Consider the following 25732-nt stretch of genomic DNA (forward strand, 5'->3'; position numbering starts at 1 on the left):
GTGTTCATAAAATCACCTAATTAGTCCATTTCCGGTTGTCCGTCCGTCCGTCCGTCTGTGGACACGATAACTCAAAAACGAAAAAAGATATCGAGCTGAAATTTTTATAGTGTACTCAGGACGTAAAAAGTGAGGTCAAGTTCGTAAATGAGCATCATAGGTCAATTGGGTCTTGGGTCCGTAGGACCCATCTTGTAACCATTAGATATAGAACACAAGTGTTCCTTATCAAAAATTAAACAACTTTTGTTTGAAACATTTTTTCGTAAATATCACTGTTTACCCTTGAGGGCGCCAATTAGGCGAAAATTTTATAATATATACTATACTTGATTAACAGATATGTATGTGTCACATGTTTGTATGTGTAATGTGATAAAGAAATCAACACTGACTATGCATGATATTTCAACAATTAACTCGGTCAATTGTTTGTTTTCACTTGTCTTTAGTTAATTTTCCTATAAATAACGCAAATATGAGGGTGTCTTCATCTTAAATACAACACACTGTATTAGGGTTAATAATTATGGTGGGAGCGTAAATAAATATTTTGTGTGTAGTATGTGATCATATGTTGGATAACTTATCTGCGTTCCCACCATATTTATATTACAATATAGTGTGTTCATTTCAAAAGTATCCACCTTTAGTAATTCTTGATGTTATTATTGTTTTGAGTGAAAACACTTCGATTTAGACATTGAGGGGTAAGTTCAAAAATATTTAATAAATAAATTATGTGTCAAAATTTATTATGAATGAAAAACATTTATGAATTTTTTTTTTAAATAATCTCTATATATTATAAATGTGAAAGTAATAATGTTTGTTCGTTTGTTTGTTACGCTTTCGCGCAAATCTAATGAATAGATTTCAATGAAACTGAACAATAATGTAGCTCATACATCAGAATAACACATGAACTATAATTTAGAAAGATATATTTAAAAAAAAATTAAATTTAATCTGACATTTTACTGCCTCATCTATGATCATCATTTTGAACTATAAATTAAAAATTTCTGTAAAAATTTAGAATAAGAATTGTCAAACAATTCATGGCCATCTTTTCTGATATTCTCAATGAATTATGACTATTTTACACTTTAAAAATGTTATGGAAAGTCGATAAGTGAGATCAAGATAGATGGTCGCTATAAAGCGGTAGTTTTCACTTTTAAAGCGGGCGGGTATCAAGCTTGTTAAACAATATTTTAGTGATACAACAATTTTTTTTTCTTTTGCGTTGGAATTCAATTCGCTAGCATTAATCTTCTTAGCTTTGTGGTGAATTGTTATCCAACGTTAATGACGTTGGATAACTGTCCAACGTCATAATTGATGAGTCTTGGGTTAATGGGATTATTATTTTGAGTCAAAACACGTCGATTTTGATATCAACGACAAAGTTCTAATATAGTATCTAGAGAAGTTTAGGTCTCATCTCATCAACACCACCCACCGGGATTTTGAAAATTCAAATAGCATCTTTTACCTTGTGATACCTCATTTGGAAGGTAAATTTCTGAATTCTTTCTTCAACCATGGTAAAAAAAATTAAATCGATCGATTGGCTCTCAAGGTAAACTACACAGAAAGTAGAATTTGAAATGTATATTCTGAGTAGTCTATCTTAAGAACCAATAGATCGATTTGGTTTTTTTATCATGGTTGAAGAGTCAATTGTATGCAATATCAAATGAGGTATCACAAGGCAGGAGATGCAATTTGAAATTTCAAAGTTGGGTAGGGACGAAGGTATAATACCTAGAACTTTTTAGATACAAAATAAAATAAAAACATTTTGAATCAAATGTAGTGTCAGTCACATATGGAATCACCCAAAAAATTAAATTGAATAATTTGAACATTTTATTTTAGTAGAAAAAAAATGAAAGGCTACAAAAGTTTCCCTTTTGACACGCGCCATATAAATATTATATGATAAATCTGAATATATTTAAATCTCACCCCGTAATTTATCCTGTCGTTTATTTTACGGGATAAATTAGGGAAAAATATTTTATAAAATGGTGTATTTAATCATAATAATAATAAGGCATAAAAAACAATTCGTATTATTTACAAAAAAAAATAATTAATCACTATTTAAAATAATTATCATAATATGGTTTTTTTTTTAACAAAATATTACAAAATATAAATAAACAAAACAGAAACAAAAATTCTTAAAACATTCACCACAAAAAGCTAAGAAGATTAATGCTAGCGAATTGAATTCCAACGCAAAAGGAAAAAAAATTGTTGTATCATTAAAATATTATTTAACTAGCTTGATACCCGCCCGCTTTAAAAGTGAAAACTACCGCTTTATAGCGACCATCTATCTTGATCTCACTTAGCGACTTTCCATAACATTTTTAAAGTGTAAAATAGTCATAATTCATTGAGAATATCAGAAAAGATGGCCATGAATTGTTTCATATTTGCTATTATAAAATTTTACAGAAATTTTTTATTTATAGTTCAAAATGATGACCATAGATGAGGCAGTAAAATGTCAGATGAAATTTAATTTTTTTTTTTAAATATATCTTTCTAAATTATAGTTCATGTGTTATTCTGATGTATGAGCTACATTATTATTCAGTTTCATTCAAATCTATTCATTAGATTTGCGTGAAAGCTTAACAAACAAACATGATTACTTTCACATCACTACATAGTATAAAACAAAGTCGCTTTCTCTGTCCCTATGTCCCTATGTCCCTTTGTATGCTTAAATCTTTGAAACTACGCAACGGATTTTGATGCGGTTAGATAGAGTGATTCAAGAGGAAGGTTTATATGTATAATAACATCCATTAAATAGTGAAGAAGTACTGCTATTTTTGAGGTTAATAGTTAAAAATGTAAAAAGTAAATAAGTAAAAATGTAGTGTATGAATTTAGCTATTCCAAAGATAGCAGGAAATCTTCATGGTATAGGGAAAGGGGGATTGTTTTACTCCAAATTTAACGCGTGCGGGCCACGGGCAGTAATGAATAAATCAAAACTACTGGATCGATTTTAATCACACAGGCTATATATTTTATATCCGTGCGAGAGCGGGCCGCTATGTTTTTATATACAACGTTCACAGTTTTTCTGTAGTGTATTTAGTATCAGCATTGCACCCGTGCGAAGCGGGAGCGGGTCGCTAGTTTATAATATATAGAGATTATTTAAAAAAAAAATTCATAAATGTTTCATTCATAATAAATTTTGACACATAATTTATTTATTAAATATTAAATATTATATAATATTTTATTTATGTTTTCTTTAAAAACATTTATTTATTAAAATTGTTTGATATTAATTGGTATAAATATTCTGAATATTTAAATTAATTACCGTTGAAAACAATTTATTTTATAAAATATAAAATGAATGGATATAAACATGTCATCTTTATATTACATTCATCAAACGAAGATATTTATTTATTCGTTGTGTGCGTAGTTATGGTAGGGACAATAAAATCGATGCCAGCGCTTTAAGTGAAAAATTTTGGAGTTAAAGGGGGCTGTTATTACTAATTTGCAATTCTTTACATGTTAATGTAATAGAAATGTCAAATTAAAATTATTGAAAAAAACGAATTAATTAAACTTAATGCATTAAAAATTGTGAAAATAAGAAATCAAATTGCACAAATATTATTTTTCAAATGTAAATTATCATAATTATTTATTTAAATTTGTGAGACAATAATATTAAATTTTAAATGAAAGTCTTAAATACAATCCATACAATTATATATGCATCCATACAATTCTATAATTAGAGTAGTGTATCGTTACCATGGAAACGAAACTCACGCACAGAGCGAATATGAAAGGTACGATTTACTTTGATGAGTTTTATTCTAAATATTGCCATAGTAACGATTTATACATGAAAAAGATTTATGAATGATTATATAAGTCTATGGACTGCAAAATATTTTAAATGGAAAATTTTATATACTGTTTACTAACTTTCAATAACTTATTCTAACTTTCTGAACGTTGGCTTGCCGACTATTAGAGGGTTCAAAAAACGTTTTTTTCGCTATTCATTGTTCGAAAAAAATTTCTTGGAACCTAATCGCAATGCCACTTACCGGAGGATTCCATTGCGAATATAAACCAGGAACCCACTCAGACACAAACACAAAATTTTATCAATGTTGATCCATTCATAATAAATTTCGTACAAATTGCATGTAAACAACTGAAGAATTTTCATTTTTTGTATAAAACGAATTTATTGCTCATTTCATACGGTAGATAGTATTTCGATCGATTCACTTGTCTCCCAGTACGAATATAGCCCGCCTGTCACTTAAATAAGTAATAACATTTTTCCAAATAAATCGGATTCGCTCAATCGAATGGGTGATTGCTGGTTCTAGCACGAAAAAGGAACATAATTTCCGAAAAAGATGAAATACATATAAAAAAAAAATGGTTTTCTGGCTGAAGAATATTAAAAGAAAACGGAAATGAGCAAAGAAAAATATCTTGGGTCAAGAACTTTTTCTTCCGAAAATCAATAAACAAAATCATTACTTCTATGATAGAGATTGATTTTAGTTTAAAGACATGCATTTTATTGATGGAAAATAAAATTGGTTTTACTTGGAACATATAATCGTGTAAATAAAGCGAATCGACGAAAGATACGAAAGATAAATATAGAATTTGGCTACAACGAACACATACCTGTCATGTCTAGTCTATATGTGATTGTGTCAACTACATGAATATTGTTGTTACTAACTTACAGAGAGTTTGAAATAAACTTTTTTATAATTTTTATAATATATTGATACAGCGATTGACTTAATATATTGCTGGTTCAAATCCGACTCAAATAAATCTAATTTAAAAAAAAAACATAAGAAATCTGCTCATGTGGTTGTGACAATCACATCAATATTTTGTAATAATATTTATAAGTGGTAGAACCAATCAAAAAAAGATGGTTTCAAACTATGTTGCATTTCAAAACAACAATATTTGAAATTTGTTAGACAGTATATTACTTTCATAAAAACTCATGCGTTTGTGTCAACTTCACCACTCAACACCGTACGGTAGTTGTATCATATTCGTGGTCCCATTCACTATATTTGACCTCGTGATGAAGTTTAGACAACCTCATATCGGTGTACATTAAGAAATTTTTTTCGCAGTGTGTATATTTCGAAAATACGCTAGAAAAAGTATATCTTTGCTAGAAAATAAAAAAATAATGTTCAATGTTTTTACTCACCTTGCAAATAGTAACGAAAAATTACCCTGCGCTCCATATAACGATGCTGATGATATTGTACTATTATTATTATTATTAATATTATTATTATTATTATCTTTATATTTACCCCCACTATTCACCCCATCATCACTTCTCCCCGCACTTTTAACCCCTGCACTTCCGTCACTATTAAATTTATTGAAATCAGCATTATTACTAAATGGAAAATTATGCCAACACGATGCATACCATTCTTTAACTTGTACCGTTCGCGTAACAATCCATTCTGGCGGACATTTTGCTAAAACATTTCGTAACGTAATCGCTAATAATCGTACAGCACCTTTAATTAAATGACGATCTAATTTCAATGGTTGTACTTTAATTGCTAATAAACCAACAGGTAAATCATTTTTAAATTCATCATCATTAAATAAATCATCATCATCATCATTTATTCCCCCACTACCACTGCTTCCACTATGTTTATATTTATTATTTTTTGAAGATGTAAATATTACACGATTTTTTTTCTTATTTGTTTCCAAATTATTGAAATTATTAAATAGTAAAAATTTATCATTTTTTAATAAATAATTCTCATTATTTTGTGTCATACCATATGACGTCATGATAGTTTGACGTTTATCACGTGATCTTTGTGTTTTAATTGTTGGCCACATATCTTCTGTATGATAATACATTTTATTAGGCACACGATTATTTAGATTCTTTGTTATTTGTTGTGGAGGTGATGGCAACGAAGATTCCGTTGACGATTTGTTTATATTATTTAAATTTGTTTGAATTTGAGGCACATTCCCTATATCACTTTGTAAATTATTTATTATATCACTAAAATTTATTAAATTAGACTTATTATTTAATTTATGGACATTTTTTATTAAATCACGTTTTAATCTGTTTTTTTCACTATTGCTATTTATTGTTAAAGATGCGCGGCCATCTTGTTCTTGTGAATAATTGGTGTCGTCAGTATTTTTTGATGAAAAATCATTATTAATTATTGAGGAAGACGAAGCAGCGGCTGAGGATGAAGATGCGGATGATATTATATGTGGATTGATGTTTGAATGTTCTGTTATTGGTGGATTGATATTGTTGGTACTACCACCGGTATCTAGCCATAACCATACAAAATGACCATCAACCATATTTAAACGTTTTGCTTCGTCAAGGACACGTCTTGCTTGCAATAAATCACTCATTAATATGACAACTCCACGTGTTGCCCTCGATATATCGGCCAAACGTCTAGAAAAAAAAGAGAAAAAAGAAATATTATTAATTTTCATTTTCGAATTATACCACCGCGGTTTAATAAGGCCAAAAGAAAGGATTTTAAAAAGACAAATTTATTTTTTCAATAAAATCTACAAACAATGCAGGAAAGTAAATTTTGTCTTCTTAACTCTCGTTATATGCTTTTGATAGCGTTGCTAATTTCGGTGAATAATAAATGCCGCAAGTATCTTATAAAATTTCGTTAATTATAACTTGGGACACCCTGTATAAAAAGGTTGAGTAATAAAATTTTTGTAATATCTTTGTGAGTGGTTTGTTGATAAAAATATTTGATATTACTCATAAATTTGGAAATGACGCACAATTCTCAAAAAAAAAAAAAGATTTTTGAATATCAAATTATGCGGTAAGGAAAAACCAATTTGTTTAATTTCTTGTACACATCAAAGTACCTACTTCAAACTACAGAGGGAAGTGCTGTCATTTTGAGAAAAATCGTTACTGCCTATAACACTGTAACCATACGTTTTAAGTCATTTTTTTTTAAATCTTAAAAAAAAATTTTGAAGGATGAGCGCTGCTTTTGCAGTTAAGAAAGCAGATTATTTATTGCTAATTATGTCACCGACATCAACATTTTTCATATATTTATTGAATTTTTATCATTACGCTATGTATAAAAAAAAACTTTGAGTTTTTGAGTTTTTTTGGTTAGTTAGTTTTTTGGCCCTTGCGTTTACCCTGTGATCTACAGGTTGGCCATGCCTTTAATGAGGTCAAGTTAGCACAGGTCTGCGGGTTTTTTGGCCCTTGCGTTCACTCTGTAATAACGTCCACCCTTTGATTAATGGATTAACTATGCGTTTAAGTGAATCAAATGAGCACGAGTCTGTGTTTTTTAGTTCTTGTACTTAGTTTACGATTCCCTTGTAGAAATATTTCAAATAAATGGCTTACTAATTTTGAAAGTCTTACTAATTTTAATACTCTCTTTGGTAAATGTAAATCTTTTGTCTGAAATATTTTTACATGGAATGCGTCTACCGTTTGACTCCAAAGTTATATAAAAATGCATAATATCAAAAAATTACTTATTTATTTTATTTACCTGATTATTTGATGGCCAATATAACAAAAATACCACTGTTTGTATTAAATATGTTTTTTTTTTTTTAAATTAATATTTGAAATAAACAATTGAACGCTGATGACGCTTCTGCGCAGAAATGTCATCATACGTTAATATATTATAAAATACATTTTAATTTGAAATAAATTAGTTATTAATATTATTAATAAATTAGGAAACATTTGCTATTCATAATATTATCTTTTATATGAAATTAAATTATTAAATTAAAATATGAATTTCTATATAAATTTATTTATTAAGGAAAAAAAATAATTGAGTATATATTTTAGATTTTTTGAAATACGCGCATTTTCTATACATTTATACACATACAGAACATAAATTAATGTCGGTAAAGCAGATTTTTTGACATATGCACAATGTGTGTATACACAAACATGGTAAATGTCACTTAAGTCACTTGTTGAGTCATATTTGCTTTGATACCTACTTAATACTTAAATATTTAAAAATATTATTTTATTGAAAATATTCTATAATTTTAACAAATTTAATAATAAATAAGGTAAATAAAATATCATAAAAACATATGTTTAATTAACTTAACCCATATATTCCATTTTAGGCTTAAAATATAACTTGTATTAACCAAGAAAATTCATATTTTCAAAAAGCAAATTTTCCTGAATTAAAGAATTTTTCGGTATCGTCGCATATGAATTCGAAATCTACGTAAAAAATGCTTGAAAATGTTTTTGTTCCTGATGTTCCAGGATGATTTATAAGAAAAAGTGCTAAAACTCAACATTTACCATTTTTAAGGTTAGTCCCAAGTTTGTAACGCTTAAAAATATTGATACTATGAACAAAATTTTAGTATAGGTGTTCATAAAATCACCTAATTAGTCCATTTTCGGTTGTTCGTCCGTCCATCTGTGAACATGATAACTCAAAAACGAAAAAACATATCAAGCTGAAATTTTTACAGCGTACACAGGATGTAAAAAGTGAGATCGAGTTCGTAAATGAGCAACATAGGTCAATTGGGTCTTCGGTCCGTAGGACCCATCTTGTAAACCGTTAGAGATAGAACAAAAATTTACATGTAAAAAAAGTTCCTTACAAAAAAATAAAAAACTTTTGTATGAAACATTTTTTCGTAAACATCACTGTTTACCCGCGAGGGTGAAAATTAGACGCAGATTGTATAGTATGTATTATATGGAATATCAGTTATGTATGTGTGACATGTATGTATGTGTAATGTGACAGAGTCATTAACACTGTCTATACATCGTATTTTAACCAGGGTTCGAAAATATCCGATATTTATTATAAATATCAAAATATCGGATATTTTTGATATATATCCGATATATATCAAAATTTTGATATTTAAAAAAAACTAAAATGTTTTAAAGTTTTTATTTACTTAGGCACTTTAAATCAGACAAATGAAACCAAAACATAAAATATTCTTCTAGATCAGGCAAAATCAAATAAAAATAAGAAAATTTTTATAAATAAAAATCAACTTTAAAACAAAAAACAATTTTATAAATTGTTATCAGTCAATGGTCATACCTACACTGAGGCAACAAAACAATAAACATTACAAATAATAACTCTAGAGTAAAATCAGTCTTTTAATTATCAAATCAGTCATCAGGCATTCGTAATAACCTGTTAATTATCAAATAAAAAGTAAAAAAATGTCGTTTCATAATTGTGCTTGGTTTGACTGCAAGGAAGATAAAGCTGGATCATCTTCCGATTCTGAATCTTACTTAAACTTACTCTCTAGTAACGAACTTCTGACACGACACGATTTGAGCTTAGTATTAGTAGGTTTTAACTCTGCTCCAATGCCATCAAAATTTGGGAAGTAGAAATATGGTAACAAACGCCAAAAATTACTAAATAATATTAAATTTTTTCAAATCATTTTTGTATTGATATATATCATAAAAATTCACGTGATATATATCAGATATATATCATGATATATATCCATTGATATATATCCTCGAATCCTGATTTTAACAATTAACTCGGTCAATTTTCATTTGTTTACAGTGTAAATTAACTGAAAGAAATCTGTGATTGTACGAGATTAAATTTTCTTTCTGAAATATAAAATTATTGAAAATGAGTGATCTAAAAGTCAAACGTAAACAAAATGATTTACAAAGACTTATTAACATGTTTACACAAATTAGTGAGTTAAAAGTGGACGCATCGCACACTCAGTTAATACAAATATTAATAAATATTGGTGAGCAATCTGGAAAAATCTCCTTCAATAACCACGACTCTGAATGCATAAGAAACAAATATGGATACGAGCAGAGAATTCAAGTCGAAGGAACATCTGGAACAAAATTGAAAATAAATAATGATGGTATAGATTTCAAAAAATTATATCACTTGAAACAAACTTTACCAAAATTAAATGATGGCGAGAAGGAATTAATTTTTATTGAAAATGATAAAAAACAAATACTGATAACTGAACTATTTCATTTGCAAATGAAAATAGCTCAAGTGATCTGGGAAGAAAATGCTATACCATCAGATTTTGATTTAGAAACTCAAATAAAATCATTGAAATCAGAATATGATCCAAAACTTCATCAAGTTTTAAATATTTTCCAATTGTCTGGTGATCTTTATAAACAAAGGGCGTTAAAGAAAATTCATGATGAATTTTCGTCTTTCGATAATGTTGATTTATCCAGTAGAGATGATTTCTATTACATCGGAAGAATCTTTACAATAACTGGTGAGTTAATTCATGAAATTAGAGATGAAAAATCAATTGATGAGAATAAAGATTTGAAGAGTGCGTTTAAGAATTTAAATAACACTAGGGATTTATTAATCCATCACCACAGACCAGTGGAAGATTACGAAGAATATCAACAAGAAATGGAAGAATGTATTTCCAACATAAAAATAAATTTATTAAAAATTATTAAAATTGATGGCAACAGAAGTTTTTATATAAGTAATGAGGACTTGGAAAATACAACGTTATTGAAACTTAATTCGGAAAAATTAAATAAAATTATTGGAAATAAATCTATTGTTTCTAAATCAACTGTTGCAATCGTTATCAAAAATAAAAATAGTGTTATTAAAATCATAAAAGTTCTAATAAATAAATTAAAATATGTTAATTCTGAAGATCGCGACAAATTATGGAAAACATTAAGAATAAATTATCAAAAAATTATAAATTTACCAGTTATAGAGCCTGAACCTTATTCTCAAGAAAATGTGGATAAATTTATAGAAGGACTTATAACTTATTTAAATGAAAGTCAGAAAAAATTAATTAAAGAAAGAGAAAATAATGATGATGTAACCTTTGCAAAACTGGGAACTTTAGTAATATCATGGGCAAATACGTTAAAATCGCATAACTCTCAAGATTCTGATTTATTAAAAATAAGTATTAAGAATGATGAAGATAATAATTTGATTATAACGAATAATGAATATGGAGATGAATTCATATTTAAAATTTATACCAGTAATGTTAATCTAATTAATAAAAGTAAATCTATAGTCAGTGAAGGCATTGCCAAATCAATGAACATTTTAATTAACTTAATAATACTTCTGGCAAACACTTTAAAATCTGAAAATTCTCAAGTTGGTGGTGAAAAAACATGGAAATCATTGAGTTTAAAGTTCCAGAATATTAAAAATCCATCAGTTAAGAATCCAGAGCCATATCCTGAAAAAAATATGGAGAAATTAATTAAAGGCTTAGAAACTTATTATGAAGAAATTGAAAAAAAATTAATTCTTGAACAAGAAAATATTGATGAAAATGATTTACAAAAATTAATGACAGAATTAAAAAGATTAAATTTTGTTAAAACTTTGTCAAAGAATGATAAAGAAACAATAATTAAGTTGGGTGATGATTTGGAAACAAAACGAGAACAAGAAGCTTCTGATAGAAAAATAAAAATTGATGAAGAAGCGAAGAATCAAGAAATAACAAAAATACGTTTTAAAATAAATGATCTTTTAAATAAAATTAATTATGAAATGGAATATTTAAATGAATTTGAACAACAAGAAGTTATGAATAAAAAGCAAGAATATATAAGAAATCATATTATGGCAGTCAATGGTCAACACCAAAGGGATATAGATGAAGTTCATCATAAATTATTGAATCTTGGAGATGATTTCATTCCACCAAGACCCACAAATATTACTTATAAAGCCAGTTGTTCATCGAAAAGAGCAAGATCTTCAGAATTAGTTCACGATGTGTTTAATTTCAATCAAAAATCTTTATCACAAAGAATTAAAAATGATATATTACCTTCGAGGATACATTTTCAGTCAATATTTTATATATATAATCATAAGTGTGGTTATCTTTCTAATTCCATTATGTTTTATTTTAAATTAGGATTTAGTTATTCTAATTTAAAAATGTATCATGAAGGTGTAAAGTACTTTGAACAATGTTTGAAACGTATTAAGCAGAATCAAAATGATTTTAATTTATTTAATTATTTAATTTGTAAAAATGATCAAATTAATTGTATTCATTTTAATACAAAAACTGATTTGAATGAAAACAATAATATAAATGATTTATATTTACGATTAATATATTTGTTATCAGTTTCTTATATTCAAATTAATGAATATGAGAAATGTTATAAATTGATAAAATCAATTTATAAACAAATTGAATCAATACGAATAAATGATATTAATAATTTATGTGAATATTGTTATAAATTTATTTATTATAAATGTTATTTTATTATAAAATGTTTCAATAATAAACAAGATAATGATTGTAAAGAAGCTTTAAAATTATTTGCAAAGATAAAAAAATTAAAAATTTATGAAGATGATTTTAAAGTTACTGTTAAAGTACTTGATTTAATTGACATTTATATTGAATTAAAAAAATTTAATGAAGCAAAAGAATTAATTTTTATGTTAAATGATTCAAATTTAGATATTCATCAAAAGATACAAGTTTCATATTTTAAATATAAAACAATAAATATGCTTTCAAATAATGATTTTGAAATTGTGAATGAATTAAAAGAAAGGATATTAGAATTAAATTATTTAAAAGAAAATGAACATTTATTAGAGCAATCAGATCTTGATGATATTCAATTATTTGATTTTATTTTTAATGTTGAATTAATCTATAAATGTATTGAATCAAAACAAAAACAGCTCAATTGTGAAATAAATATAAAATCAATATTAATTGAAATAGAAAATCAAATGAATCAATTAATTAATTCTTATAAATTAAAAATAATAATACCTTACATGAATTCTGTATTATTTGAAATGGTAAAGGTTTATTATTGTATTATTATTAAAAGTAAAATAATTCATTGTGAAAATGATTTTATAGAAATATTTAAAAAAATGAATTATTATTTAAATAAAATTAATAATAATGATTTATTAACATATGATGGTGCATTAATGTTATTGAGTGCTTGTGTGTTTTATGCTAATAATTATGTATCAGATAATGAATATGAAATATCATTAAAATATTTAAAACAAGCACTAAATTTAAGAAACCAATACAAATTAAATATAAATGATATTAATTTTAAGAAATTGAAATTACGTCATGAGCATTTTAATATTGGTTTTAATTTTATATTTATATTATTAGCTGATCGATATTTTTTTTTATATCAAAAACAAAAATTTTTAGAATATTTTAATGAATCAATAAATTATTTAAATGATTCTAATAATATAGAAATTAATCATAAACATCTATTTTACAGCTGCTTAGCTGATTGTTATATAAAAAAAGCACTTTTAGAACAAGATTTAAAATTAATACAAGAAGCATTATCTTATTTAAATAAATCTATAGAATTAATAAACAAACAAATACAAGAATTAAATAATAATGATGAAATTAAAAAATTAGAAAAACAAAAAGAAGGAAATGAAATTTGTAAAGAAGAATGTCGACGATTACAATTATGTGATACTTTAGAATTTGAATATGAATTACTTTTAATCAAATGTTATATTAAATTTAAAAAATTTAAAGAAGCAAACAATTTAATTGCAATTATTTTAATGAATTCCAATAAATCATTAATTATATATCGTACTTATGAATTAAAATATGAGTTATTAAAAAAAACAAATAAAGATTCAAATATAATTAATGTTCTTCATGAAATGATAAAAGAATTAAATAATTTAAAAGAAAATAAATTAAAAATTAAAAATATGAATGATGAAGATTATAATTTCATTAATTTATTAATTATTCAATTAAAACTTACAGTAATTATTAATACTGACAATAAAATGAATTGTAATGTAAAGAAATTAAAATTTGAATTAATTGAAATTGAAAATGAATTTAATAAAATTAATTATGTAACAATTATCAAAGATTTACAAAATGATATTTATGAACGTTTTACTATTTGCTATTCTTTGATAGCTAAATTTACAAATTGTGAAAATGATTTTATAGAATTAATTAAAAAAGCAAACAATTATTTAAATAAAATAAATAATGGTTTAGATAAACATGAATGTGTATTTCGGTTAGCATATGCTTTTTTGTATTATGCCTTAAAGCACGAATCAGAAAATGGACCAGAAAAATCAATTAAATATTTAAAACAAGGATTAGATTTAATAAAACAATACAAATTAAATTTAAATGATACTATTAAGGAATTAAATTTTTATATTTTAAAAAATTTATGTAGAGTACATTGTAATTCAGGTCATAAATATAAGTTACATAAAAACATAAAAGAAGCTTTAGAATTTTATAATGAATCAATAAATTATTTTAAACAAATTGAATTAAATGATTCAAATTTAGAATTTATTAAAAAAAGTGAACTCTACATGATTTTAGGTGAATGTTATAAAGCTAAAGGATTTTTAATACGAGATTTAGATTTACTGCAAAAAGCATTACTTTACTTTAAGAAATCGAATGAATTAATAAACATACAAATAAATGAATTAAATAAAGATACAAATAAAGATAATGAAATAAAAAAATTAGAAGAACAAAAAATAGATAATGAATTTCGTGAAAAAAATTGTTTAGATATTTTGATAACATTTGTAGAAAAATCTGTAGATTATTGGTTTTTTTTACGAAAAGTTTTTTACAAAATTCACAAAAATTGTCCTGACGATCAACCTTAACTAATTAGATTTAATAAAATTATTTTAAAAATAATTATTATAATAATTTTGCAATATTTGTTTAATCATTGTAAGCAAGCACATCACATAACATGACTATAAATAAATCAATATTATATGCCATACCAATAAAATAATGACATTAGTTTTATTTTAATTTAATTCAACAAATTCTGTTCTCTCAGCATGAATTACAATTTCAATAAAATTTTTCTGTTTACAGTCAGCTACAAAAATTATATAAAAAATTTTATTAAAAATTTGTTTTCAAAAGTCCACGTGCAAAGTTTCACTGACAAAAAAAATTCTTAATACCAACCGATATGAGGCTGTCTCAACCTCATCGCGAGATCAAATATGACGAAATGGTGCTACGAATGTGATACAACTAGCGTACGGGATTGAGTGGTGAAGTTGACACAAACGCATGAGGTGTTTGTATGAAAGTAATATACTGTATAAAAATTACAAATAGTTTTGTTTTGAAATACAACATAGTTTTAAACAAACATTTGTGATTGTCACAACTACATGATAAGATAAAAATAAATAAAAAGTTGAGACCTGCTAATAGAATTATTTAAAAAAAAATTGATTTCTTCGAGTCGGATTTGAAACAGCGAAATGGATTTCTATTGATTTTTGTATCCTAAGTCTACAGATTAACCAACTGCGCGCTATCGATTCCTGTTACATACTAAAAAACATGGTATATTTTATAAAAATTATCAATAAGTTTAATTTCAAACTTTCTGTAAGTTAGTAACAACAATCTTCATGTAGTTGGCTCAATCACATATGGACTAGCATGATCGATATGCGATCAAAATAATTAAATCTTCTGTTTAAAACAAACGCAAAGAAATTTACTTTGTTACTGTTAGGTTTGGTTGTATAGGCTGTCCACGAAGGACACACTCAGGCTATAGAGGCCATTGTGATACCATATATGTGTTTTACTACCTTTCCGCTGATAATTTTATTTATCAGCGCCTCAATTTCAAAGGCTGAGTGCACCTTCTTTATGCATATAAAATGCACTACACCATCCCATCACAACTATTAATTAAATTAATTTTGTTGCGATGGCGGGAATCGAACCTGCTACCCTCAGCATACCGCGGACGGAATTGGTTACGCCTTAACCAACTGAACTAATAGGACGACGTTTGCACAAATCTTAATAAAATTTTGTTACTGTTAGTTTTCAAATAAATTTTGTCGTAGAACTGTAGGTACTCGAGAATAGAAGTAGGTTCGTAATATTTAAAATTCTAATTTTATATGGGTTACATAAATAGATAAATTTAATTATGAAAAATACGAGAATATATATCACCATTTTAAAATTCATTTTATGTTGGGAGATATATTCGTTGTGTGCGTAGTCATGGTAGGGATAATAAAATCGATGCCAGCGCTTCCAGTGAAAAATTTTGGCGTTAAAGGGGGCTGTTATTACTAATTTGCAGTTCTTTACATGTTAATGTTATAGAAATGTCAAATTAAAATTATTGTAAACTTAATGCATTAAAAATTGTGAAAATAAGAAATCAAATTGAACAAATATTATTTTTCAAATGTAAATTATCATAATTATTTATTTAAATTTGTGAGACAATAATATTAAATTTTCAATGTAAGTCTTAAATGCAATCCATACAATTATATATACATCCATACAATTCTATAATTAAAGTAGTGTATCGTTACCATAGAAACGACACTCACGCACGGAGCGAATAGGTACACAAACTTGCCATAAATAATACGAAAAAATTTTATACCCTGTGTATATATGAATCCATGAATGTAAAATATTAAATATTTTCCAAAGATATTTTTTGACGATACGAAATATCTCCCTTCATACTTTTAATCAATTTTAAATAATTTGCGTTTATGTCATTTTGACATTTTTTAATATTGAATATTTTAAAAATAGGTCGAAGAAAAAAGCACAAAATGATCTTACAAAATTGTACATGTACACTAACCGAGTGTCCCCCCACGACACCTCTCGTTTTTATACCATGTATATATGAAATATACATAGTATATTAAGTTTAGTCCCAAGTTTGTAAGGCTTAAAACTAATGGTGCTGGGAAAAAAATTTTGTCATAGGTGCCCATAAAATCACCTAATTAGTCCATTTCCGGTTATCCGTCCGTCCGTTTGTGGACACGATAACTCAAAAACGAAAAAAGATATCGAGCTGAAATTTTTACAGCGTACTCAGGACGTAAAAAGTGAGGTCAAGTTCGTAAATGAGCATCATAGGTCAATTGAGTCTTGTAAACCGTTAGAGATAGAACAAAAGTTTAAATACAAAAAATGTTCCTCATCAAAAATTAAACAACTTTTGTTTGAAACATTTTTTCGTAAGCAACACTGTTTACCCGTGAGGGCGCCAATTAGGCGGAAATTTTATAATATGTACTATACTTGATTATCAGTTATGTATGTGCCACATGTTTGTATGTGTTATGTGATAAAGAAATCAACACTGACTATGCATGGTATTTCAACAGTTAACACAGTCAATTGTTTGTTTTCACTTGTTTTGTACTTAAATCTGCTTTATCGAGTAAAAATATGTTCAAATGTAGGTACAGATTGAAAATTATACACAAGATATATGAATAATTGACTATTTCAGTTAATTGTCTCCCTATAAGAACTTTATTTTATTATTTAACACATGTAATTGTTGTAATGTATAAATTGTATAAAATGGCATTAATTTTACATGTTTTTTTTTGTCCCAATTTTATACGAGTAAAATTTTTTTGCTTTCATTTAAAGTGATTACTTTTTAAATTAACATATTTTGTAAAATAATCTATCCTTGGCCTAAATTTTAATATCAGTTAAATAATAAAAAAACTTTTAACAAAAAGAAAACCGACTTCAAAAGAAAAACTTTTCCAAAATAAGTTAATATGCACTAAAAAGTAAAAACTAACGATAATATAATGTAGTTATAATTATTGTTATTTTTGGAGTCGGTGTCAGCCAAGCTAATGTAGCAAACTGTTCTGTCAGAGTTGTTTCCTTGGCTGACACCGACTCCAAAAATAACAATAATTTTAACTACATTATATTATCGTCATTTTTTACTTTTTAGTGCCTTTTAACTTATTTTGGAAAAGTTTTTCTTTTGAAGTCGGTTTTCTTTTTGTTAAAAGTTTTTTTTATTTTGTGAGTTTTAGTGAATCTGAAGTACGCTAACTAATTCGTCACTAAAAAAAGAATCATCGAAATCGGTTGGCTTGGTATTGAGTTATTCGTCCTCTTGTCGTGCATACTTAATGAAAATATAAGACTTTTATGATTTTTCATGGAAACCGTTGTCAGAACTGGATCAAAATGAAATGGAACCACACGGTCACCAGACACCAGCTCTCAAACAGTTAAAGAATTATCAAAATCGGTTCACCCAGTCAAAAGTTCTGAGGTAACAAACATACAAAAAAAAAATACAGTCGAATCGATAACCTCCTCCGTTTTTGTTTGAAGTCGGTTAAAAATGTAGGAAAAAGTTTAGTTATCTGTTAAGAAACGAGAAATTTTTTACCCGACTGAGCATCGCGAAAGAGTGGCAATGTGTTTATCAGGTTATATGTGTGTATTCTTATATGGCACAATAGCGACAAAACTCATAGGTCGATTTATATGTTCAACTGAAGATATGGTAGTAATGAAAATTCAATATGGCGACCACCAGACGCCATATTGTGAAAAAAGAATGTGTGTGTTTTTATGTGGCACACTAGAGATCAAACACGCAGACCGATTTTGATGATTCTGACGTAAATCGATTTGTCTTAACCTTGCGAGTGCTACTAAAGATAAGGTTGTCATGCAAATCCAATACTACGACCACCATACGACATATTGTAAATTTGTTAAGAAGCCAGAATTTTTTTTTTTTTTTTTTTTATTAATATATCTTTATAATTTATAGCTCATGTGTTATTCAGTAGTATGAGCTATATTGCTGTATAGTTTCATTAAAAACCATTCGCTAGTTTTAGTCTGAAAGCGTAACAAATAAACAAACAAACAAACATGCTTACTTTCGCATTTATAATATAAAGAGGATGGAGGATTGCCTAGGACACATAAACTTTGGTAATAAACACTAATTTTAGTTTGTAATAATTACAGTAATTTTTGCAACATAATCTGTTTAATTAGTACAAAAATAGAAATTAAAATAAATGGTAGAACTCTCATGAACATTTACACCAAAATAAACAAAAAAGTTTTTATTCTAGTAAACAAAATTCTCATATTACTAGACCAACTCTAATTAGTAATTCAATCAATATTTTATAAAACTAGTGCCTCTTAATTATTTCACGTATAAAGAGTTTAAAAAATATTGGAGGGATAATTTTGTACAGTGTGTCACATTTAAGATGAAGACATACTCATATTTTCGTTATTTATTGAAATATTGATTTGAAATTCCTTTTACAAAACACTTAATCTGGGCTTTAAACTCAGCCTACAACAAATTGACAAATTAGGCCGATTCATAATATTTTGCCTAGTGTCAGAGATGGTTTGAGATAAATGTCCATTTTAAAATTTTTTCAAACTTTAAACAATCTTGTTTCTGTTCTGTCTTGTTAGAGGGCTGTACAAAGCTTGGACCAATGCAGATTCTGGCAACATCCGGAATATTAATCTATAAGCTTTCCTGAACAACAATAAATTGACATTTTGCAAACTGAAATACTGGCTTCTGGTAACCAAATAAATAGTTATCGAACAACAAGTGAGGTAAATAAATAATTAAATGCGAAAGATAAAGATAACAAATTGTTAATGTATTGGATTTTTACTGTCCAATTAAATTTTATAATTTTTTATTGTCCCTTCCAAATAAGATAATATTTGCATACCAGTCTTATTGACATTGTGAATGGTTAAATTTTTTGATTTCTCCCATTTTGTTTTTGATTTGTACCATAGCCACAACAGCTGATAGCTTCTATTTTCTACCACCACAGCTCTAGAATCAGTTCCCATGGCGAATTACAGACCAGGCTGCATATATTTTTTGTTCTACTCAGCAAACATAAGAACTACATAAAATTTCATAGACATATAAAATATTAGAATCAAAGATTAACAAAATATGATTGCCATTTAAGAATGAATAAATATGACGTATTTATATTATATTAAATATGATATCGATATCTAATATATTAAATAAAACCAAAACGTTGTAGGGCAACTTTGGTAACAGCAACAACTTTCTTAAAAACAAATGTAATTTTGAAGATTATAGAATTATCTAGAATTCCAGACAATTCTAAAAAGAAAAAAACAATATCTTTTTATATTACTCAAACAGAGATAGAAAACATATACAAATAAAATATATGCAATAGATTTCACGTGAATGTTCTAGAATTTGCAAGATTCTACGGTAATAATTGACTGTAACTATATAAACGACGCACAGCGTGCGATACAGTCAGATAACAATACAGACTCTTCAAGTTAACTACAGTACAATATATAAGTTCATTTTAATCAAGTTAACAATCAAAATTAGTGCAAGATCTTGTAGTGAAATATGTTAAACGTCAATAAAACAAATAATTTTTTTTTTGTGATATTAATTGTTCACTACAACGACATAAAATATGAGTAAATAATATTTATATACATACCTAAATATAGCATGTGTATTAGCATTTCTTGGTAAATACGAGATTGTTGGATTCAATGGTGGTGTCGATAGTATCGATGATAACTCTCTACGTAACAATATGGTTGAGGTGGTAGAATCATCTGCTAATATTGTAAATGAATGCCAATGTGTTTGTAGAAATAATGAACGTAATGCTTGTAATGTTTCATATGCAGATGGTTCTAAATAGATTTCATATGGATGCATATCCTGAAACAAACAAATACAATGAAAATAGTTTCAATTCATATTATTTACATATTTACATTTTAAGACCCAATACATAAATTCATTTCTACAGTGAAAAAAAAAAGTTTAATATCAATCGATATGAAATTGTCTCAACCTCATCGCGAGATTAAATATGGCGAATGGGACGACGAATGTCATATAAATACCCTACGAAGTTGAGTGGTGAAGTTGACACAAACGCATGAGTAGCTTGTATGCAAGTAACATGCGGTGTAACAAATTTCAAATTTTGTTGTGTTGAAATGGAACATGTGACCAAAGCACAAAGAGTACTTTATGTCTAAAACGCCACTGCTTGCAGTACTAAAATAAGTACTTAAAACGTTTTTCTGACATGTTGAGAGTGGAGGTCACACAATCAGCCCAATATATTTGCTGGCCACTATTATTCTCTTATTATATTCATTAAAAAAAAAGTACATACTGGCCTACATATTTCATGAGCCGTTTTCTCAGGCCTACGTCAGTTTAACGACTATATGTTTTATTATGCTAACGCCCCAATTTCCGAAGTTTTCGTAAATACAAATGCTACAGGTTACACTGAAATGATGCCACTCACGAAGTTTTGTAAGTGTGCTAGTCACGAAATCATACCCCCCCCCCTCTGTTCTATAGACTATGAGGACACAAGTTCTTAAAATTTTATATTATAACCTAAAAATTATAAGTCACTTGTCCAATATTTTTAAAAATAAGTTTATATTTAGTATCCCGATTCAAATTTCCAATTCATTCCGATTGAATTCCAATTCAATCCAATTGAATGACCGTTTTCAACAAATTTTAACTTGCCATCCGTAAATAAACTCAACAAATTAACTTCAATGTTATTTTTTATTCTCTGTTCGCAGTAAGTGTAATGTTTTCAACCAGAAATAATTGTATTATTAACACAGACTAAAACAAACTTAAAAGCACACAATATTACCTACCCAAAACTGTAAAAAATTAATTATGTATGAAATGGTAATTTAATTTAATTAATTAAATAAAAATAATATTTTTATAAAAAAACAAAAAATATAAATTTTATTAAACGTAAAAAATGAATATTTTATTCCACAGAGTTGGCTTATCCATATTAGTGCATTACATGCTTCTAAAAAAAATGTATCGACTTGATACTGTGTTAAAACAATACCGAGGAAGTATATCAATTTTGCTACTAAATCGTCATTCAATTTTGGTCGTTATAAGCGATATGTACATTTTTATATTGAAGTGATAAACAGTATAGTCATACGGACACATGTTGGTCGTTATCATTTGCTATGCGCAAGACAAAATGTTCCCGAAAAAATCCAAATTTTCTATGAAAAAGAGTGAAAAATTCCTTAGCCGAAAGTCAATCTTCCTGACCGAATTCAATTCTAGAAACAGTGGCTTTTGTGACTACAATTTCTCACTTGTAGTATGTTAGGACTACTTTTTACACCACGTTCTCCTACTTTATTGACGTGATTTTGAACCTAACCTCACAACCAGGGAGTCAATAGTAGGTGAAAGGGGTAGCAAAATCGACCGCAGCGCTGTTATCTTATAAAGTTTGCAATAAATCATGCGTTTTATTTCAAATGTGTCTGAATTACAATTGTTTACATATATTAAAATGTTTTGAGGAAAAGGTGTATCATGTTGCTACATTTTTTGATGGCATGTGATGGACTATATATTCAGTTCTCCCTTTTTAATAATTTCTTTTGAAATGTGTTTGAGTGTATTTTAATAAATGTTCAGATTGGTAAGTTTATTTTAAATAAATTCGATTAAAAATTTACCCCCAAAAAAATTTGATTTTAATGCAATACAAAGATCGTTTTTGTAAATTTTCTCTAAATGTAGACAATTGTATTACTTGAATTGTTAGTTGGATAATGGAATACCTAAAATAGCCATCCTTAGAGAGTCCTCAAGAACAGCTCCGATTTTGATGATTTTTTTTTTCAAAATGATTCTTTTTCAATATTATTTAAAATTTGAAAAATTTCAGACGGGAAATGGGCAATAGTTTGACACCCAGCCTAAATCGCTAATGATAGAAGTTTGAAATTTCAAGAAGATGTTGTTTTTCTACTGTAGGTGACTCATAGGTTAGGTTAGAGGTTATATTGACTGTCCACGGAGGTACACATTTAGGCTATAGAGCCCATTGTGATATGTGTTTTACCACCTTTTCGCTGATAATTTCATTTATCAGCTCCTCAATTTCAGAGGCTGAGTGCACCTTCTTTATGCATATATCATGCACTACACCAGCCCATCACAACTATTAATTAAATTAATTTTGTTGCGATGGCGGGAATCGAACCCGCTACCCTATGAAAATCGCGTACGGAATTGGTTACGCCTTAACCAACTGAGCTAATAGGGTGACTAGGTGTCACATAAGAAAGGATTTCCCGAAATAGGGGATACAATTTTGTATGGAAATATATCACAAATCTTCAAGTTACTGATAGTTTAACATTTGGAAAAACTTCTAAAATGATATTTATGGCATACAAAATGTTCGATTTACATTTAGGCATACAAATATCACGAGTATGACAGAATACATGCATTAAGCAATGCATCTAAGTAAGAGTTATTATATAGGTGATATATGAAATTTGCAAAAGTGACTTTTATCGTTGCTTATTTGTTGTAGTTCATCTATTCAACTAATAAAGCCCCACTCTCCAAGCGTCTTACAACTATCTCAACGCATATCGAATCTTCAACATATGTATATAATAACTCTCACTTAGATGCATTGCTTAACGCATGTATTTTAACATACTCGTGATATTTATATACCTAGATGTAAATCGAACATTCTGTATATGACAAAAATGTATAGAGATTGTTAATTGTTTTCGTTCTTCTTTAGATATAAAATCAAAAAGTGTAAGATTCGGCCATCTGGGGTGTGACACTTTATCTTTCTACGGACCAAGGACTATACACTATTGACAATACATATACCCATCGCATCGCGTTTTTTGTTTGTATTTTATAAAAAATTACATTCAATATTTCAACTTCCGTTTAGTATTTCCCTAAATTTAAATTCTATTATCAGTAATAAATCACAATAAACTAATAAATCTTTTTCCTAGAATCCCTTGTAAAGTTTACATACCTACATTTTTTTTTTTTTTGGGATAGAAATAAGTTATCAGTTTTATTTTGCTAATAACATTGTACTAACAGTATGTAATAGTTAAATGTTTTGTATAAAATTTCTTTTATATTGATTCAAAATGGTTCTAATAAACTGTCATATGTAGGTGTCAAAATTTATCTCCTTTGAATTTATATTAACCCATCAGCACTCGCGTTATGAGCAGTTTGTTCACGCTCGATTTAAAACATAAATAACTTTCATTTTTCAATTGGTATTTGTGGATATGAATTCTTCAGATTTTTTTTAACTTATCTACAGTTTTTAATTTTTTTCAAGACCTTGAGAAATTCTGAGAATTTCTCTCATCACGGGAGCAAAAGAGTAAGCAAAAAAAATATTAACATCGGAAATTTTCGGATCTGTTTGTGCAGGATCTTTCGTTTATTTAATATAAGTCTAAAACTGGTAATAGAAATCTGGTGAAAATAGTGTACTAATATTTTGACTGAAATATCATTCAATAATCAAGTAATCAAACTATTTTTAATTAGCAGGTTCCAAAATTCGTAGCGCAAGAGCTGGGTTAGCTACGCGACATTTTCTATTTTGTGTCCTCCCCACCCCTGTCGATTTTTCTCATTAACGAATTTGACCTTTCAAATGTCAAAACCCTTCTTGATATCAAATTTTATGGAAATCGGACTTGAATTGCGACCGCTAGAGAGTCTACAGACACATAAACGTATAGATTCATACATACATTCATTTATAAATTTTAACGATGGTCATTTTTGACATCTATTAAGTAGGTGAAGAAATTTTTCAAAGCCATTTAGTACGGAAATTCCTTAATATTTGCAGAACGTGTGAGTAAATCTCTCATAACGCGGCTAAAGATTTCCGAACGCCTGACGTGAGTGCAGACGGCACATTTTTCTAGGCATACATTGTATTGTTGTAAAAATGTATATTATCTTACATCCCATAAATTCAATTGGTACGTGACCAATTGACCTGATATATTTATTGTGCGTGATCTGAATAGCGTATATTAGTATCAATCGAACAATCGAACCCTATACGCTACACTACACTATGCTATGCTCTAAATATATATTTACAATATTCAATTACATTTTGGAATTTTATCAATTTAATGTTCTGATATGATTTCATGCTCCCATTTCCTTAGTAATCGATTAACAAGGCTGTATTAATCATAAATTATTATTTATTATATTACAGTAATGCTAGACGAAATGCTACATAGTAAATAGCATGTTTGGAGTGAAGTCCGATTTTTTGGTTACGGTTAGGATGGTCACAGATAAGTTTAAATGCTACTCTTTGGGGGAAGAGAGCCATCTTGGTTTAAAGGTATTATTTGCCATAACTGCTACACTATTTTCTTTGTCTTGGTACGACCAATTAAACCGAAGAGATGGTTTAAATTGTAAACAAAATTGATACGACATAAGGTCGGCGCGCAGTGCTTGGTTTGAAACATTGGCCAGTAAATATTTGTGTACTTTAAGGTACTCAATTTAAAGTTATGAGTCAATTTTTTAATGTTATGCAAATAAAAATTTGTTTTATGCAATTGTTTTGAAGCGGGTCAAAATACTTCGAAATGTAAAGGGATACGAAACCCACTCAGCTCCTACACTAATAAGGTAGTAACAGGCAGTTTTGTGTTACTTATATCTCGTGTCATATTCCCATGTCTTTACCGCTTTATAGCCTCCACTTCTCTTGATCTCATTTATTCCCCTTCCATAACACTTGAAGGGATTGTTTTACGCAGCTCAAAGATATGAACAGTTTTCAATTCTTTA

General features: G+C 27.6%; 1 protein-coding gene across 1 annotated transcript in view; it reads right to left on the reverse strand.

The window, feature by feature from the left end:
- Positions 1-1279: 1279 nt before the first annotated feature.
- LOC123290427 overlaps positions 1280-25732 on the reverse strand; it is a 63959-nt gene continuing 39506 nt past the window's right edge. The window contains exons 2-4 of the mRNA XM_044870601.1: positions 20517-20746; positions 5376-6523; positions 1280-1350 (exon numbers count right to left, since the gene is read on the reverse strand). Of these exons, the coding sequence (XP_044726536.1) occupies positions 1280-1350; positions 5376-6523; positions 20517-20746 (1449 nt within the window). The remainder of the gene's footprint in view (positions 1351-5375; positions 6524-20516; positions 20747-25732) is intronic.

Source organism: Chrysoperla carnea, chromosome 1, assembly GCF_905475395.1.
Source record: "Chrysoperla carnea chromosome 1, inChrCarn1.1, whole genome shotgun sequence".
Lineage (NCBI taxonomy): Eukaryota > Metazoa > Arthropoda > Insecta > Neuroptera > Chrysopidae > Chrysoperla > Chrysoperla carnea.